Here is a 19951-nt window from a genome sequence, read left to right on the forward strand (position 1 = left end):
CTGATGGAGGGAGGTGGGTAGGGGATGGGCTAGATGGGGATGGGTATTAAAGAGGGCACTTGTGATGAGCACTGGCTGTTGTATGTAAGTGGTGAATCACTGAATTCTACTCCAGAAACCAATATTGCACTGTATGTTAACTAAAATTTAAATGAAAATAATGTTTCCCCCCTAATTGTTGGGAACAGAATTCTATGAAAGCTAGGCAATCATACTTTTTAATGTACAATTTGGGTCTTCTGTTTCTTACTGGTAGTTGAAAGAAATGTATTGAAATATCTCATTATGAGGTATGGTTTGTTGCTTTCTCCTTGTTGGTATGCTTTTGCTTTAAATATATTTGAGGCTATTCTTTTTTGGTACATGCAAATTTAGAATTATTATATCTCTATATCTGGTAAGTTAAACTTTCAGCATTTATCATATAGAGATTCTATCTCTATTAATACCTTTGTCTTAAAAGGTATTACTTTGCTTGATGTTAATATAGCTACATTGTTTGTACCGGTGCCTGCTTGGCATATCTCTCCCCCCCCATCCTTTTACTTTAAACTTTTCCATTTCCTTATGCTTTAGGTGTATCTCCTATAAATAACATACAGCCAGATTTCAAAACCCAAACTGACATTCTAGTAACATGTTATTATTTGATTTACATGCAGTTTTGCCATTTTATTTGCTTCCTTCTTTCATGCCTGATTGTCCTTCTTGGATTATTGTCTTAAGTCTGTTTGGGCTACTCTAACAACATACCATAAACTGGGTGGCTTATAAACAACAGAAATTTGTTTATCACAGTTCTTGAGGCTGGGAAGTCCAACATCAAAAGCCAGGCAGATTTGGTGTCTGTTGAGGGCGTGCTTCCTAGACGGCCATCTTTGTGCTATAACCTCATATGGCAGAAGGGGCAAGGGAGCTTCTTGGGTCTCTCTAGAAGGGCATCAATCCCATTCATGAGGGCTCTGCCATCTTTCAGTGCCCCACCTCCTAGTAGCCTCACCGTGGCAGCCAGGATTTCAGTATATGAATTTTGGAAGGACACAAACATTCAAATCATAGCAATTATTTTCCTTCTTCTTGAAGTATATCATTCACTTATTTATTCATGCATCCATTCAACAAATCTTTGTTGAATGCCTAAGAGATGTGAAGTGCTTTTCTCAGTGCTTAGCAAATGGTAGTAAATAAACCATACAAAGAGTATGCTGCCTTTGTGAAGCTTCCAATCTTGTGGGGGAGATTGGCAATTTAAATAATGCAAAAATAAATTATACAATTTAGGAGATGCTGGGATGTTATGGAAAAAAATAAAGTCGAGCCAAGAAAGGGAGATTAGGTCTGCTCATGAGTAGGTGATAGGGAGGACATAGACAGAGGTCAGGTTGTAGTATTAAAAGGAATGGTCCTTCAGGCTTTCATTAAGTGCAGGTCTCTTGGTGGTAAACTCACTTTACTTACTTATTTACAAATGTCTTTATCTTATTTTTGTTCCTAAAATATAATCTTGTTGGGCACCTACTTCTGGGTTACAGTTACTTTTCTCTGAGTACCTTGAAGATATACAATGGTCTTCTGGCTTTCACTGGGCTTCTCTAAATTCTGTCATTCTATTGTGGGTGATCTTTTCTTTCTAGCTGGCTCCTTTCCTTTCTCTGTAGCTACTGGGAGATCTGGATTCTTATATTTCATCACTTCTGGAAAATTTTAGCTTTTTCTCTTTCATTATTTTCTCTTCTTTATTCTGTCTGTTCCTTCAAGTTGGACATATGTTAGACTTTCTCTCACCCATACTTTATATTTTTGCCATCTCTTTCGTATTTTACTACTTAACAATTGTAATCAAATGTGTATTAAATGTTATATAAATATAAGTGTGTTAAAGTATTAGGACAAAAATAGAAAATTTGTTATGACTTGATGTTTTGAATTCTTGGTTGTGTACTTTTAGATAAATACATCAGCTATTGAATTTTTTTAGAGGTAAAGCTTACATGGGGTGCAATGCACACATCTTAAGTATATAATATGATGAATTTTGACATGCATAAAGCCATGTAGCCCATACCACTATTAAGATATAAAACATTGCCATTACTCCAGAAGGTTTTCTCATGCCCCTTCATAGTCAAGCCCCTCTCCCAAGACAACCATTTTTTCTGATTCTTTTTCACCACAGCGTAGTTTTACCTTTTCTAAACTTTTGTATAAATGTGATCATATATTACATACTCTGTTGTGTCCAGCTTTTTACTCAGTGTACATCTAAAAGATTATCCCTATTGTTGTACATATCACTGGTTCCTTTTTATTGCTGGGCAGTCCTCCCCCGTTGCCTATATCACAATTTGTGTACCCATTTCCCTCTTTTTTTAAAAAAATTTTTTATTGTTATGTTAATCACCATATATTACATCATTACTTTTTAGTGTAGTGTTCCATGATTGATTGTTTGTGCATAACACCCAGTGCTCCATGCAGAACGTGCCCTCTTTAATACCCATCACTAGGCTAACCCATCCTCCCACCCCCCTCCCCTCTAGAACCCTCAGTTTGTTTTTCAGAGTCCATCGTCTCTCATGGTTCGTCTCCCCCTCTGATCTCCCCCCTTCATTCTTCCCCTCCTGCTATCTTCTTTTTTTTTTTTCTTAACATATATTGCATTATTTGTTTCAGAGGTACAGATGTGTGATTCAACAGTCTTGCACAATTCACAGCGCTCACCATAGCACATACCCTCCCCAATGTCTATCACCCAGCCACCCCATCCCTCCCACCCCACACCCCACTCCAGCAACCCTCAGTTTGTTTCCTGAGATTAAGAATTCCTCATATGAGTGATCTCATATGATACATGTCTTTCTCTGATTCACTTATTTTGCTCAGCATAACATCCTCCAGTTCCATCCATGTCCTTGCAAATGGCAAGATCTCATTCCTTTTAATGGCTGCATGATATTCCATTGTGTGTGTATGTATGTGTATATGTATATATATATATATATATATATACCACTTCTTCTTTATCCATTCATCTGTTGATGGACATCTTGGCTCTTTCCACACTTCGGCTATTGTGGACATTGCTGCTATAAACATCGGGGTGCATGTACCCCTTCGGATCCCTACATTTGTATCTTTGGGGTAAATACCCAGTAGTGCAATTGCTGGATCGTATGGTAGCTCTATTTTCAACTTTTTGAGGAACCTCCATACTGTTTTCCAGAGTGGTTGCACCAGCTTGCATTCCCACCAACAGTGTAGGAGGGTTCCCCTTTCACCGCATCCCCACCAACATCTGTCGTTTCCTGACTTGTTGATTTTAGCCATTCTGACTGGTGTGAGGTGGTATCTCATGAGGTTTTTTTTTTTTTTTTTAAGTTTTTTATATATTTATTTGAGAGAGAGAATGAGATAGAGAGCATGAGAGGAGGGAGGTTCAGAGAGAGAAGCAGACTCCCTGCCAAGTAGGGAGCCCGATGCGGGACTCGATCCTGGGACTCCAGGATCATGACCTGAGCCGAAGGCAGTTGCTTAACCAACTGAGCCACCCGGGCACCCCTCATGAGGTTTTGATTTGGATTTCCCTGATGCCGAGCGATGTTGAGCACTTTTTCATGTGTCTGTTGGCCATTTGGATGTCTTCTTTGGAAAAATGTCTGTTCATGTCTTCTGCCCATTTCTTGATTGGACCATTTGTTCTTTAGGTGTTGAGTATGATAAGTTCTTTATAGATTTTGGATATTAGCCCTTTATCTAATATGTCATTTGCAGATATCGTCTCCCATTCTGTCAGTTGTCTTTTGGTTTTGTTGACTGTTTCTTTTGCTGTGCAGAAGCTTTTTATCTTGATGAAGTCCCAATAGTTCATTTTTGCCCTTGCTTCCCTTGCCTTTGGCGATGTTTCTAGGAAGAAGTTGCTGTGGCTGAGGTTGAAGAGGTTGCTGCCTGTGTTCTCCTTTAGGATTTTGATGGACTCCTGTCTCACATTGAGGTCTTCAACCATTGGAGTCTATTTTTGTGTGTAGTGTAAGGAAATGGTCCAGTTTCATTCTTCTGCATGTGGCTATCCAATTTTCCCAACACCATTTGTTGAAGAGACTGTCTTTTTTCCATTGGACATTCTTTCCTGCTTTGTCAAAGATTAGTTGACCATAGAGTTGAAGATCCATTTCTGGGCTCTCTATTCTGTTCCATTGATTTATGTGTCTGTTTTGGTGCCAGTACCATACTGTCTTCATGATGACAACTTGTAATAGAGCTGGAAGTCCGGAATTGTGATGCTGCCAGCTTTACTTTTCTTTTTCAACATTCCTCTGGCTATTTGGGGTCTTTTCCGGTTCCACCCTAATTTTAGGATTATTTGTTGCATTTCTTTGAAAAAAGTGGATGGTATTTTGATGGGGATTGCATTGAATGTGTAGATTGCTCTAGGTAGCATTGACATCTTCACAATATTTGTTCTTCCAATCCATGAGGATGGAACATTTTTCCATTTCTTTGTGTCTTCCTCAATTTCTTTCATGAGTATTTTATAGTTTTCTAAGTACAGATTCTTTGCCTCTTTGGTTAGATTTATTCCTGTTGTTTGTTGGGAGATTATTGATTAGTGCTTCAATTTCCTTAGTGGTTATAGGTCTGTGCAGGTTTTCTATTTCTTCCTGGTTCAGTTTTGGTAGTTGATACATCTCTAGGAATCCATCCATTTCTTCCAGGTTATCTAATTTGCTGGCATAGAGTTGCTCATAATATGTTCTTATGATTGTTTGGATTTCTTTGGTGTTGGTTGTGATCTCTCCTCTTTCATTCATGATTTTGTTGATTTGGGTCATTTCTCTTTTCTTTTTGATGAGTCTGGCCAGGGGTTTATCAATCTTGTTAATCCAGCTCCTAGTTTCGTTGATCTGTTCTTCTGTTCTTTTGGTTTCTATTTCATTGATTTCTGCTCTGATCTTTATTATTCCTCTTCTCCTGCTGGGTTTTGGCTTTATTTGCTGTTCTTTCTTCAGCTCCTTTAGGTGTAGGGTTAGGTTGTGTACTTGAGACCTTTCTTGTTTCTTGAGAAAAGCTTGTATTGCTATATACTTGCCTCTTAGGACTGCCTTTGCTGCATCCCAAAGAGTTTGAACAATTGTGTTTTCATTTTCATTGGTCTCCGTGAGTTTTTTTTAATTTTTCTTTAATTTCCGGGTTGACCCATTCATTCTTCAGTAGGATGCTCTTTAGCCTCCATGTATTTGAGTTCTTTCCGACTTTCCTCTTGTGATTGAGTTCTAGTTTCAAAGCATTGTGGTCTGAAAATAGGCGGGGAATGATCCCAATCTTTTGGTACCTGTTGAGACCTGATTTATGACCTAGGATGTGATCGATTCTGGAGAATGTTCCATGGGCATTAGAGAAGAATGTGTATTCCATTGCTTTGGGATGGAATGTTCTGAATATGTCTGTGAAGTCCTTTTGGTCCAGTGTGTCATTTAAAGTCTTTACTTATTGATCTTTTGCTTAGGCGATCTGTCCATTTCAGTGAGGGGGGTGTTAAAGTCCCCCACTCTTACTGTATTGTTGTCAATGTGTTTCTTTGCTTTTGTTATTAATTGCCTTATAAAATTGGCTGCTCCCATGTTAGGGGCATAGATATTTACAATTGTTAGATCTTCTTGTTGGATAGACCCTTTAAGTAGGATATAGTGTCCTTCCTCATCTCTTATTACAGTGTTTGGTTTAAAATCTAATTTGTCTGATATAAGGATTGCCACCCTAGTTTTTTTTGGTGTCCTTTAGCATGGTAAATGGTTTTCCACCCCTCACTTTCAATCTGGCGGTGTCTTTGCATCTAAAATGAATCTCTTGCAGACAGCATATCGATTGGTCTTGTTTTTTAATCCAATCTGGTAGCCTGTGTGTTTTGATTGGGGCATTTAGCCCATTTACATTCCGGGTAACTATTGAAAGATAGGAATTTAGTGCCATTGTATTGCCTGTAAGGTGACTATTACTGTATATTGTCTGTGTTCCTTTCTAGTCTATGTTGCTTTTAGGCTCTGTCTTTGCTTAGAGGACCCCTTTCAGTATTTCTTGTAGGGCTGTTTTCGTGTTTGCAAATTCCTTTAGTTTTTGTTTGTCCTGGAAGTTTTTTATCTCTCCTTCTATTTTCAATGACAGCCTAGCTGGATATAGTATTCTTGGCTGCATATTTTTCTCATTTAGTGCTCTGAATGTATCCTGCCAGTCCTTTCTGGCCTGCCAGGTCTCTGTGTATAGGTCTGTTGCCAATCTAATGTTTCTACCCTTGTAGGTTACGTATCTCTTTTCCTGAGCTGCTTTCAGGATTTTCTCTTTGTCTCTGAGACTCATAAGTTTTACTATTAGATGTTGGGGTGTTGACCTCTTTTTATTGATTTTGAGAGCGGTTCTTTGTGCTTCCTGGATTTTGATGCCTGTTTCCTTCCCCAAATTAGTTCTCTGCTATAATTTGCTCCATTATACCTTCTGCCCCTCTCTCTCTTTCTTCTTCTTCTGGGACCCCAATTATTCTAATGTTGTTTCATCTTATGGTATCGCTTATCTCTCAAATTCTGCCCTCGTGATCCAGTAGTTGTTTATCTCTCTTTTTCTCAGCTTCTTTATTTTCCATCATTTGGTGTTCTATATCACTGATTCTCTCTTCTGCCTCATTTATCCTAGCAGTTCGTGTCCCTATTTTTGATTGCACCTCATTAATAGCCTTTTTGATTTCTACTTGGTTAGATTTTAGTTCTTTTACTTCTCCAGAAAGGGTTTCTCTAATAACTTCCATGCTTTTTTCAAGCCCAGCTAGTATCTTTAAAGTGCTGATTCTGAACTCTAGATCTGACATCATACTAATGTCCGTATTCAGTAGGTCCCTGGCAGTCAGTACTACTTCTTGTTCTTTTTGTTAAGGTGATTTTTTCCGTCTTGTCATTTTGTGCAGAGGAGAATAGGTGAATGAGAGAACAAAATGCTAACAGGGTAACAACCACCCCAGAAAATATACTCTAAACAAATCAGAAAAGACCTGAAGCCAGGGGAAAAGAAAGGGAAAGAAAGACAAAAGAAAAAGGAAAAAAAGTAAAAGAAAAAGATAAAAACAAACAAAAACAGAACAAAACAAAAAAAGCCAGAATATGATCAGATATGATCAGGCTGGTGCATAGATCAGTGCCACACACTAGATTTTGGGTGTATTTTGTTCTGTTAGAAGAAAGTGCCTCCCAAAATTTTAAAGAAAGATTAACTTACATATGTACAAAAATAAGGGTTGATATGGTGAAGAGATGGAATATGACTGTAAAGATGAAAATTATAAATAATTTTATAAAAGGAATTGATAAGAAGTTATTTGAGAAAAGAAAGAAGAGGATTTGAAAAAAAAAAAAGGAAAAAAAGGGAGAGAATGTGATCAGGCAGGAGAGTAGAACAAATCCATACACTAGAGATTTAGGGTATATTTTGATCTGTTAGAAGAAACTATCTCAAAATTTTAAAGAGAGAATGACATATATATATGCCAAAAATATGGGTAACTACTGTGAAGGGATAGAATATGACTCTAAAAATGAAAAATAAAAATGTTTTTTAAAAAAAGGGATTGATAAGATGTTGGTTGAAAAAGGGAAAAAGAAAAATACAAAAAAAAAAAGTTAAAAAAAATCAACTTTGGAAGACTAAAGAATTATGGTAAAAAATGGATTCTATGTGCATTATTCCCCTGCTCTGGAGTTCTGCCATTCTCATTGATCGGTAAACTTGGTCTTGGCTGGCTGTTCTCGTTGATCTTCTGGGGGAGGGGCCTGTTGCTGTGGTTCCCAAATGTCTTTACCAGAGGCGGAATTGCCCCGCCTTGCCTGGTCTGGGCTAAGTAATCTGCTCGGGTTTGCTCTCGGGAGCTTTTGTTTCCTGAAAGCTTTCCATGCAGCTTTGGAGGAGGAGAGTGAAAATGGCGGCCTCTAATCTCTGCCCCGGAGGAGCTGAGACCTCATGGCCCCACTCCTCAGTGAGCCCCCAGAGAAAAGCAGTCAGTCACTCCCATCTCCCCAGTCTCCGGCCGCACTCTGTGCTCACCTGGCCTATGACTGAGCATTTCTATCTCTGGCACCCAACCCCGTTTGGAGTCTCCAAACCCAGCAGATCCCTGCAGTGCGCTCCTGTGCTGCTCCTCCCAGGGGAGGGAGGGGAGTCCCCCCAGATCTGTCGCTTGTTGGGTCCCTGTGGGAAGAGCAGTGGCCCGACTGTGCTGTGGATCACGGTTTATGGCAACCCTGAGCTGAGAGCCTACGCCTTGGCTCCATTTTTGCAGCCAGCTTCCCTGCTCTGATACCTGGGAGTCTGCTGCACTCAGGCACCCCCTGGTCTTTCTGTGACCCTGAGGGTCCTGAGACCACACTGTCCCATGAGGGTTCCACCCCCTGCTTAGCCACTGTAGCAATGTCCCTCAGCGGAGCTGACTTCTGAAAGTTCCGATTTTGTGCTCCGCTGCTCTATCACTTGCCAGAAGCGGCCGATGGAGGCCCCCTCCCCCGCTGTCTATCCTCCCGCATATCACCTGGGATTCAGTTCTCCACATGTCCTACGTTCCAGAAAGTGGTTGCTTTTCTCTCCAGAGAGTTGTTGCTCTTCTTTTCTTTGATCTCCTATTGAGTTTGTAGGTGTTCAGAATGGTTTGATCCCTATCCAGCTGAATTCCTGGGACCAGATGAAATCCAGGTCTCTTACTCCTCCGCCATCTTGCTCCGCGCACCCCCACCCCCCATTTCCCTCTTGATAGGCATTTGGGTTGTTTCCAGCTTTTGGCTGTTGCAGTTAAAAGTGCTGTGAACATTTTTGACAGGTCTTTTGTTTTATATATTTTGATTTCTCTTGGGTAAGTATTTAGGGTTTAATTGCTGGGTGCATGTTTAATTTAGAATTTTGATTTAGAATTTAAAAATTGTGATTAATATTTATTCCAGAAGAATAAGAAGCCAGATCGGATATATTCATCATAATACTTTAAACTGATATTTGTAATTATCGAGGTGTGTTCTCTAAGTATTTTGATCAGATGAATGCAATTTAATTATCTATCTAATATTATCTTAAGGACTTCATCAGACTTTCATTCTTAAATTCCTTAATTTTTATTTCAACTCCAGTGTGTCTTAGGTTTACTTTCCTTAACCAGTGGTTCATTATAAGTATAAAATAATTTTAATTGAGCAGCATATGAATAAGAATAAAAATGATTTAAAGCTGTATGAAACTACCCTTGTGGTTTTACTGTTCCGCTGTGTAATAATTTAAGTCATGAGTATATTCATCTGGTCTCTTCCATCATGTACACGTGCTCACTCAACATGCACACTGAGGCTCTCAAACTGTTCCATTTTGAAACAAAAAAATCCATAATTCATTATTTGAAATACCATTTTAAAAACCAAGATTAAAAGCATGGCTTTTTCTAAGTTGAATGTTGCAGGCCTCAGAACACTGTCTAGGTATTCTGCCATTTGGAAAACATTGTCTTTTGCTGTCTTTGAGGGTTTGGAATTTTTAGGTAATCCTCTGGAACTTTGTTATGGTATGAATTTATAATTAAAGCTGTAATGTAGATATATTAAAGCCTCTTAAAAGCATGGTTAACCCACTTTATTTTTATTTTGAGCTAAAAATGTTTCTGTTAACTTTTATTGAGTGATTTAAGGAATATATTACAATTCTTATATATTTTTTTCTCTGTTGTAGATATGTTTTACACTAATTTGTGTAGTGCTGCAAAGATATTTAATGCATACTTTTATTAAACAAAGAAAATTAAGGGTTATTTAAGAATAGACATCTTGACTGTAATTTGCAGAAACATCATTTATAGTATTGGGCATCAGAAGGGTGATTTTCTTTTTTTTTAAATTTTTTAATTTAAACTCAATTAGCAAACGTATAATACATCATTAGGTTTGCATGGAATGTTCAATGATTCATTAGTTGCATATAACACCCAGTGCTCATCACATCACGTGCCCTCCTTAATACCCATCACCCAGTTACCCCATCCCCCCACCCACCTCCCTTCCCATTCAGTTTTCCTTCCCAGAAGGGTGATTTTCCAAGGATAGAAGAAAGAGGTCATTGGGTGTTCTTATTTCCAAATTTTCCTTGGTTTCAGCCAAGCCAGATATACGAGAGTAGATAATTCCAACTAAATCATACTTTGTTTATACATACCTAATATACTTAATCCTTTAGTGGCCCCACTGTGGGGCTGGTTTGTAAGAGATAGACATAGAGCCAGATCTAGGTCTCTGGTAGCCAGAGCTAATTCCATGGTTAGAATACTCAAAGACATAAAGCTTTATGCTGCCATTAATGTACTGTCATGGAGGGCATAAGTCATATGCTTTTCTCAAGTGAAAACTCATGCCACTCATAATCATGCTCATAAACCTAACAAAGGTGTATTATGAAGGTTTGGGATCTTTTACAAAAATGTATTTGTCTTTATTATTGTATTAAGTTAATTCCACCATATACTAGTTTCAGGATACACTTATCTATTTGATACTATTTTTGCATTTTAACTCTTTGATATTTGAGTAATTCTGTGTAGAAGAAAGACCAGGTTAATGAGATAAGTAACTGATAGATGATGTCTCTTGGCAGATTTCAGAGTTAGAACACAGATTAGAAGCATAATTTTCTCGTGGGAAGTACCTAAACTTTGTTTTAAGGGATTTATTCCTTTTAAAGTAGTAATGTGTTACTTAATTTAATTTTACAATAATTGTGTAATAGCCATCTCCAGTTTGGAGCAGAGAAAAATAAAAACTTTTGACATTAAGCCCAACATGATTACTAGTTTATTGGTGACTTGAAGAAAGTTTTATTTCAGTGTTTTCCATAACACATGCAATCTCTATGCAAACTTTAGTTATTTATTATTTTCTTTTTTAAATTTTATTTTATTATGTTATGTTAATCACCATACAGTACAAAAAAAAACATTAGTTTTTTTCTCTTTTTAAAAATTTTTTTATTGTTATGTTAATCACCATACATAACATCATTAGTTTTTGATGTAGTGATCCATGATTCATTGTTTTCGTATAACACCCAGTGCTCCATGCAGTACGTGCCCTAACTTTATATACATGTGTTTATTATAAGGGTAACTATACAGTTTATACAATTGCTTTTTAGTCACAAAAATTTTATCAAAAAAGTAATGCAAATAGCATGTGTCAGTCTAGGACAATAGGTGCATGTGTACCTATGTGGTGCATGTACTTTTTAAAAAATTTTTTTAAAAATTTTATTATGTTATGTTAATCACCATAGGTGGTGCATGTACTTTTAAGTATTTATGGAGTGTAAGAGCATAATAGTAGCTCTATATAGTAACAGTCATTGTGTGCTTTTTAACCTTTCTAAGATTTCATTTCTGTAGAAATGAGTTCTGTGAAATTATTATGGCCAAAATACCAGAGTTTGTCTTTCACTCAATTTATCTACACTTCATAAAAATGCTTAAATATTACTTCATCATCCTTAAATTTGCCTTTCAGTATGTGAAATCTATGAACTAATTCTTGAATATTTATGAAGTAATTCTGATTTTTGCAGGTGTTGCAAGCCCTTAGGAATATTTAGCTTAATTTGGAACAGGATTCTCTATTTTTTACTTGATTTTTCATTTTTAAAAACCAAGTTACAGTAAATCCATCTACATATAATATTTTTGTTATCTTTCTCTAGTAGTTTGGTTAGACATAAGAATAAGAATAAGGTTAGACATAAGAATCCTCAGAGTTTATGATATCCTGATTGAAGTGCTAAGAGAATTGTTGTGTAAGTAATGTATATCATTGTGTATACGTTATGTATCCCCTCAGTTAACATTCTGTTTTACAGAATGCTTGGGATTAGCAGTCACAGTTAATAAAGAACTAATGAATACCCTTTCTTGAATTTATTGTTGTTAAGGAAAGTATTTTATAGTTTCTGTTTATTTGTATGAGAGTTGTCTGTTTCTGAAAGAACCATACTTTAAGATACTTTACAGTATGTTCATTGTGGTATGATTATGGTGATATGCCACCAATTGATAGTTGAACCAGACAGAACTTAAATCTTTTATGCTAACATAATGTTAGTCTTAGGTGGTTTAAGTTTCTCCTTCAGCAGATATGTGCCCATAAAATTATTTGTCTTAAAATGAATAGAGCAGATGGGTTTGGCTGATAATGAATCCCATAGGATGCTATCTTACCTTGTTTCTTAAGGTAGGGTCTGGGGATTGGCAACATCAGCATTGCTAGAGAGGTTGTTAAATGGAGAGTCTTGACCAATGCCAGAGTACTGAATCAAATCTGCATTTAACAGATTCTCAGAGGATTTGTGTATACATTAAAGTTTGAGAAGGCCTCCTGTAGAAGACATAAGACTTGGCATCTGGACAAGGAACAGACACTTCTGTATTGAGCTTGCAAGGGTATAAAGATTTAGGAATTATTTCTTAGAATAATGAAACAAATGTTCCCCCTTTAAAGTACATTTCTCTTTAGGATTATCCTTTTTTTTTTTTTCTGGAATAAAATGTGTCTAATGCAGTTCTTTACTTTCATACTTTCATCTTACCTACTGAAGAAGATAAACTTTACTTCTTCCATACCAAATGAGCAAACTTAGTTATTGTTAAGTCTTCCCTAAGGTAGTGGCATCCTCTGGATTTGCATGAAACTGAATCTTGAGAAAGGAGATGGAAAACTGAGGCCCTGATGTTAGAATGGCCTTGCATGTATCATCACTTATTTTTCTTGTTTTTGTGATGCCAGGGATTCAGACGTACTTTATTTCCCCCTAACTGAAGACTAAGTATGCCCACATGTCTGCTGTGTGTAAAATCAAACAGTGGATCAGACTTTTCCTCAGAGAGTTTACAGTCAGGTTAGGGAACTCTCCTTGAAAGTCAGGCATTCTGCCACCTGCAGAGCTGTGGTATTCTGGGATATGGCCTAGACTTCCCCTGGCTGTGTTTAAAAGGGAAATAAAGCACTTATTTCAGGCAGCTACATGTTTTCTATTAAAGTAAGTAATGTCCTAGTGTATCAGTATATTTAAGGGGAGTTAGAATCTAAAGCAAAAACAAAAGAAATGTAAATGTCTAGATGTACCTTCTCCTAACAGACTTCATGTAATATTTGTTGAGGCATACTCTACCTCTGGATTTTTCAATTTGCTTGAAGTAAAGATCTTTTCCTTGCATTGTGTCTCCACTATTTCAGAACTCCCTTCGATGTTGTTCAACTTCTAAGGTGGCCCTAGGAACTCACTGACTTTTCTGGGGATTTCCTGAGTGTGTCATTTAAAAAACTTTTTAGCCAGGGATCCCTCAGTACAAATGAAGTCTTGCTCAGTAGTATGGGCAATAAACTACACAGGAGGAGGAGCGGGTCTTGTTGAGTCTGGGGTTGTGCCTGGCACTTTTATGCATTCTTGGGGGTGGGGGTGAGGGTGAGAATCTTGGGTTTTGGGGCACAGTTTAAAAACCAGTACTCAACACCCAAAAAACAAATAATCAAGTCAATAAATGGGAGAAGACATGAACAGACACTTCTCCAAAGAAGACATACAAATGGCTAACAGACACATGAAAAAATGTTCATCATCATTAGCCATCAGGGAAATTCAAATCAAAACCACATTGAGATACCACCTTACACCAATTAGAATGGCAAAAATTGACAAGGCAAGAAACAACAAATGTTGGAGAGGTTGTGGAGAAAGGGGAACCCTCTTTACACTGTTGGTGGGAATGCAAGTTGGTACAGCCACTTTGGAAAACAGTGTGGAGGTGCCTCAAAAAATTAAAAATAGAGCTACCCTATGACCCAGCAATTGCACTACTGGGTATTTACCCCAAAGACACAGATGTGAAAAGAAGGGCCCTATACATCCCAATGTTCATAGCAGCAATGTTCGCAATAGCCAAACTGTGGAAAGAGCCTAGATGCCCTTCAACAGATGAATGGATAAAGAAGATGTGGTCCATATATACAATGGAATATTACTCAGCCATCAGAAAAGATGAATACCCAACTTTTACATCAACATGGATGGGACTGGAGGAGATTATGCTAAGTGAAATAAGTCAAGCAGAGAAAGTCAATTATCCTATGGTTTCACTTATTTGTGGAACATAAGGAATAGCTTGGAGGACATTAGGGGAAGGAAGGGAAAAATGAAGGGAGGGAAATCTGAGGGAGAGATGAACCATGAAAGAGTATGGACTCTGAGAAGCAAACTGAGGGTTTTAGAGGGGAGGGCAGTGGGGGGATGGGTTAGCCTGGTGATTGATATTAAGGAGGGCACATACTGCATGGAGCACTGGGTATTATATGAAAACAATGAATTGTGGATCACTACATCAAAAACTAATGATGTATGGTGACTAACATAACATAATAAAATAAAATTTAAAAAAATAAAAAAAATAAAAACCAGTATTCTAGAGTGAGAACACTGCAATGACTTCTGTTAACCTAAAGACCTGCAGTAGCCTCCCTTGTTAATATACACAAGGAGATGTTTTTTTATGAAACTTTTTCCTGTTTTCTTTAATTCTGATTTTTATCCAGGATTGTAAGGTTTGATTGTCTTGCACAGGTGACCCAGAAATCTTTGAGGTAGGAGACAGCTGCTTATAGTCAATACGTGTGAAAAGCCTTAAGTTTGTGGGACTTGGGACAAGACACAGAAACACAAAGATGCCTCCCAGGAATGTATAGTTTTCTGTTATATAGTTGGCAAGCTCATTATTAATACGGCAGAGAAAGGAGGTGGCCATCAATTTCTCACAAGCAAGGAATTGTAAAAGAAAATTATAGCATAGTATACTTTCAAGATTGTGACGGCCATTCTCTTTATTGTGCTGAGTATATTACTTTTAGAAATTTGTATATAATATTTTTAAAAATACTAATAATTGCATTTATTGGCTCACTTATGCCATAGATCTTTTCACTCTTACAGATTTTCAATCATGAACTTAAAACTGGAGATTAAGGGGACACTGTGCTACACTATTTTATATTAGATGGTGTTTTTTCTTTCTCTCTTAGGCATGCTAGGCTTATTATTAGAGAAAAGCAATAAGACACCTTTTGCTCAGGATTTTTAGGTAGAAAATACATTTTGACTTGAACAGGGTTTTAGTGGCAACTGGATAATAGATGGTTTTAGGAGTTTGCTGAATCATGTATGATTTATGAATTGTGAATTATGTATGTATTGAGAAGTGCTATGTGGTCATATCGAATTGTGACACCCCGTGCTCAGTGAGTGCTCATGCCCTGTTCGCTCTCCAGGAGAATGACTCAGGCACTTTGGACACAGTGGGCGCTGTAGTGGTGGACCACGAAGGGAATGTTGCTGCTGCTGTCTCCAGTGGAGGCTTGGCCTTGAAACATCCAGGGAGAGTTGGACAGGTAAGTAATTATGGGGTTTTTAAACTTGCTTTTCAATTTAAAACACGGAATTTTCTAGCTCACCATTTTTTTAAGCCAGCAAAACATTTTTTCTTTTGAAAAAAAAAAAAAATTACTGTGAATTTTTTTTTTAACATTGACGTAGTACAAGTGAGCAGGTACCTTTTCCAGATTCTAAAAAACCTCTCTCATAGTAATAGAGTTCTTTTTTTTTTTTTTTTTAAGATTTTATTTATTTATTTGACAGAGAGACACAGTGAGAGCAGGAACACAAGCAGGGGGAGTGGTATAGGGAGAAGCAGGCTTCCTGCGGAGCAGGGAGCCCGATATGGGACTCGATCCCAGGACTCTGGGATCATGACCTGAGCCGAAGGCTGACGCTTAACGACTGAGACACCCAGGCGCCCCCATAGTAATAGAGTTCTTATTGATCTTTAAAATCAGTAATACTATGTTTTGTTACTTCCAACAGGCTGAGTGTTGGGTATTTAGTAGACATTAAAAAAAAATGAGTTGATCTTCATTTTCTTTCTTTGCAAATGTCATTCTCTTTAGGAGTAAACACTATCTGACTATATTGTTGCTTGCTTTTTAAGTGGGGAATGATTTTAGAGTTACATTGTGTATTTCCTCCATTCAAGGAATAGAAATTTTGACGCTCTAAATCCCTCTTCTGATTAAGCATTTTAGCTATTTTATAGACTAACCAGTATTTCAGGTCACCAAGACATGATGATACCACTCAAGTAATCTAATTTATGTGTAACTGGCATATTCCCAGTTCACTTGCTCATCTTCACCACTCCTCCTTCCCCCATCTCCAAACTTTAGTTTTGTACTGAGAATATTTCACAATCCATTTGATCTAGTAAGCTTTCTGAGCACAAACCAATTTGGTACATTACTTATGGGATTAATAAATATTTGTTGAGTGAACTAATGATTCCTGGAGTCTGTAAAGTAGTTGCAAGGGTTGTGCTTAAGCTGAGTACTTAGCTCTCGTGTTACGTGCAGAGCACTGCTTGGCGTACTCTGTATACTTTGTCCCTCACATTTGAAAAAAAGTGGGTATCACAGTTCCCTTGGACATAGTGGTTAATGAATGCTTGGAGCAGAGTAATCTGATTCATGGAGGACATCTTTGCAAAGCTCCAAGTGATATTCCCTGATCTGCCCTTTATAGTGTATAAGCCTCTCACAATGCCATGGGGGGATGGGGTAGGGAAGAATAATTAATTTTGTGCTACTCTTTGCCTGCCATACAGGGGGATTTATGGGGAATGATTACTCAACATGTGTACAATGCTTTGAAGTCATTATAAAAAGCCTTTGTCTGGTCATGGTGTTTTTCCACATTATAAAGCCCTGTGTATTTGTTAAGTTTGGAATAAGAACCAAGCTTGGCATATCAGATTTGGATGCCTTGGTAGAGAAGGAGAGAGAAAAACCAGCATAGCCGCCTTCGTTGACTTGCAATTCCCATGACTTTCTCACTGGTTTTTTTTTGTTTGTTTTGGTTAGTAAAATAGCAACAACAGAACCAAGGATAGTTCTGGACTATGTTAGCAGGATATTACGTTGAACAATCTTGAAGCCATTCCACGTGGGACTGTCCTGGAAAAAGAAATACTTCTGTAAAACTTAAACATACTGATTTTGCCCCTCTTAGCTAGTTTATGAAGACACAGTTTGTGAGAGATAAAAATCAGGAAAGGGCGTGGTGGATAGGAGTAAAGGTACTTACCAGGAAAATGCATTTGCTTAATTGGATTATATTGCTTGGATAGAGGAGATGTAATAAGCCTAGAAATATGAAAGCATCAGTTGACAGTAAGAAACCATTCTTCTTGATGATCAAGAGGGAAGAAAACAAAATATACAAAATATTGAAAATAATGACTTTTTAAATGACTTTTTAAAAAATATGCTAAAATTAGATGCTTTTAAATACATTTTAAATGCACAAGTGAAATGTTAAAAAGTCTTAGCATATTACTCTGCTCTAGACATATAATAACAACTGTTCAGATGGTGAAGTGGCATTTGAATTAGAATTTATTTTCTTGGCTTACCAACAATAGTTAGAATTTACAACTGGGACATGAGAAAGGAATTATTACATTCCACTCTCCCTCTACCTGCAACTCAGCCCCACATAAGTACACAGTTGAGTTTAGTGGTTAAGAGTGTGAACTTTGGATTCAGGTAGACCTTTAGTCTAATCTCACCTCTCCCTTACTGTAAACAAGTTGTTCAATGTCTTTAAGCTCCACTTTCCACAACTGTAAAATGGGTATAAATAGTTACCTTAGAAGATTAAATGATGTAGTATATTTAAATTGCTAGTCACAGTTCCTCATAATATAGCTATATTATTAGCTATAACTACTGTTTATTAATCTCTTGCTATGTGCAGCAAATGTGTTCATTCACGTGATCCTACAGCAACATTATGAGGTGGGGGTTTTTGTTATGCTCATTTTATAAAGGAAAACAAGTCCCAAAGAAGATTAAATAATGATAATAATAATAATATTTATATAATCTATTTTTACTGAATGTTAATACCTTTGTTAAATGTTAATGAAGTTTTACTACTGAAAAGAAGGAAGCTTATTTTTATTTTTGTTTTTGTTTTTTTTTAAAGATTTTATTTATTTATTTGAGACAGACAGAATGAGAGACAGAGAGCATGAGAGGGAGGAGGGTCAGAGGGAGAAGCAGACTCCCCGCTGAGCAGGGAGCCCGATGCGGGACTCGATCCCGGGACTCCAGGATCATGACCTGAGCCGAAGGCAGTTGCTTAACCAACTGAGCCACCCAGGCGCCCTTATTTTTGTTTTTTAAGGTCTGCTTAAGGTTGTTATTTTTTTAAAAAGACTTATTTATTTATTTTAGAGAGAGAGAACGGGAGGAGGGGCAGAGGGAAAGAGAGAAGCAGACTCCTTGCTGAGCACAGAGCCTGACGGAGGGCTCTATCTCACCATCCTGAGATCATGACCTGAGCCAAAATCAAGAGTCGGATGCTTAACTGACTGCGCTACCTAGGCGCCCCAAGCTTGTTATGTTTTATCCAAAGAAATGATAAGAGAGGGACATCTTCTTTTATCTGGCGTATCACTGTCTCAGCTCAACTGATTTCAGAAGATTAAGAAGGAAGACAACTTTAGAACATGAAATTGAGGAGAAGTAGTATAAGGGGAATTTGCTTAGAGAGAAGAAACAAAGAGTAAGTTTTCTTTCTTTTCTAAAAAAAAAAAAAAAAAAGAAAAAATGACCTCCTTTAGGTTTCTTAGAGGTGTCCTTGTGGTCCTATTTGCTATTTTTGGGTGCAGGCTCCTGGTCAAGATAATTGTGGGGAATGGAAAGGACAGTGGACTAATGTCCAGGGTTTTCAGTGAAGGAAGAATAGGCCCTTCCCCTCAGGTTGCATGTTCTCTGAGGCTTTGGCTCACCTAGCACCTGTCTCAGGTAGTACCAGTTGAATGGCATATCCCACAAGTTTGCCAGTGTGGTCATGAAATCCATGTGCTGAATCCCTTCTGTAGGGCTTTCAGTTCCCACTCTGACACAACAGTCTTGTGTATTTTAGAAGCATGGTGTTTTCAAAGGCTGTAATAGATTTTCTACTGTTTGCCATATTGGGAATGTTGTACTGAGTTCTTGGTTCTACTTATAAGAAAGCTATTGTCAGTGACAACTGGGGATGGCAACTCTGGGTCACATGAGCATGGAATACTTCATCTCCAATTATCCTGAACTTTGGATTATTTCTCAAGGAGGGTGATTGGGGAAGTAGGGTGTGTGTGTGCATCTCAAAGTCTTGAGGAACAGTTCACAAATCTAGGATTATCTGAGTGAGAAAAGAGTAATCAGGGCACTCGGATAGCTGTTTTAAAAAATTTAGAGAACTTCAGCAGGGAGGGTAAAGTAATTCCAGAAAGTAGAACCAGGATTAGTGGGTGGAAGTTATGATAAAGCAGATGTTTGTTAAAAAAATCCAAGGAAGAACTTTTAGCCAAAGGCAAGTGTCCAAAAGGGGAATATGTTCCCTCATGAGGTATCGAGGTTCTTGGTATCAGAAGTGTCTGGGATATTTCATGGAAATTCCTGCTCTGGGTAAAATATTGAAGCAAATGAGTTCTGAAGTCCTTATAAAAAAGAATGGAATACTCTAGAAAGCTGGTCTGTCTGGTCACCATTCCCAGTCTTAACTTCTTCCCCCAGTCCTTAAAAGTGACCTCCTAGAAAAGAACAGTTACTGTTTTATGGGAATATCTTTTTCCTTCATCAGTCAGAAGTCATACTGAATACTTAGTGTATTGTAGCTTGTCGTCGTCGTCGTCATCGTCGTCGTCGTCTTCTTCTTCTTCTTCTTCTTCTTCTTCTTCTTCTTCTTTCTTCTTTCTTCTTCTTCTTTTTTCTTCTTTCTTCTTCTTCTTCTTCTTCTTCTTCTTCTTCTTCTTCTTCTTCTT

The 19951-nt window shown here is 37.6% G+C and overlaps 1 protein-coding gene across 3 annotated transcripts in view; it reads left to right on the forward strand.

Annotated features, from left to right (window-relative positions):
- Nucleotides 1-19951, forward strand: part of TASP1 (taspase 1) — a 303312-nt gene that overhangs the window by 120030 nt on the left and 163331 nt on the right. For all 3 annotated transcript variants that reach the window (XR_004679429.1, XM_035005826.1, XM_035005827.1), the window contains one exon: nt 15357-15476. Coding sequence is in view for 2 of the 3 variants with exons in the window: in XM_035005826.1 (XP_034861717.1) it covers nt 15357-15476 (120 nt within the window). In the remaining variant the exon portion in view is untranslated. The remainder of the gene's footprint in view (nt 1-15356; nt 15477-19951) is intronic.

This window comes from Mirounga leonina, unplaced genomic scaffold (genome assembly GCF_011800145.1).
Source record: "Mirounga leonina isolate KUSES-001 unplaced genomic scaffold, KU_Mleo_1.0 Mir_150, whole genome shotgun sequence".
NCBI lineage: Eukaryota > Metazoa > Chordata > Mammalia > Carnivora > Phocidae > Mirounga > Mirounga leonina.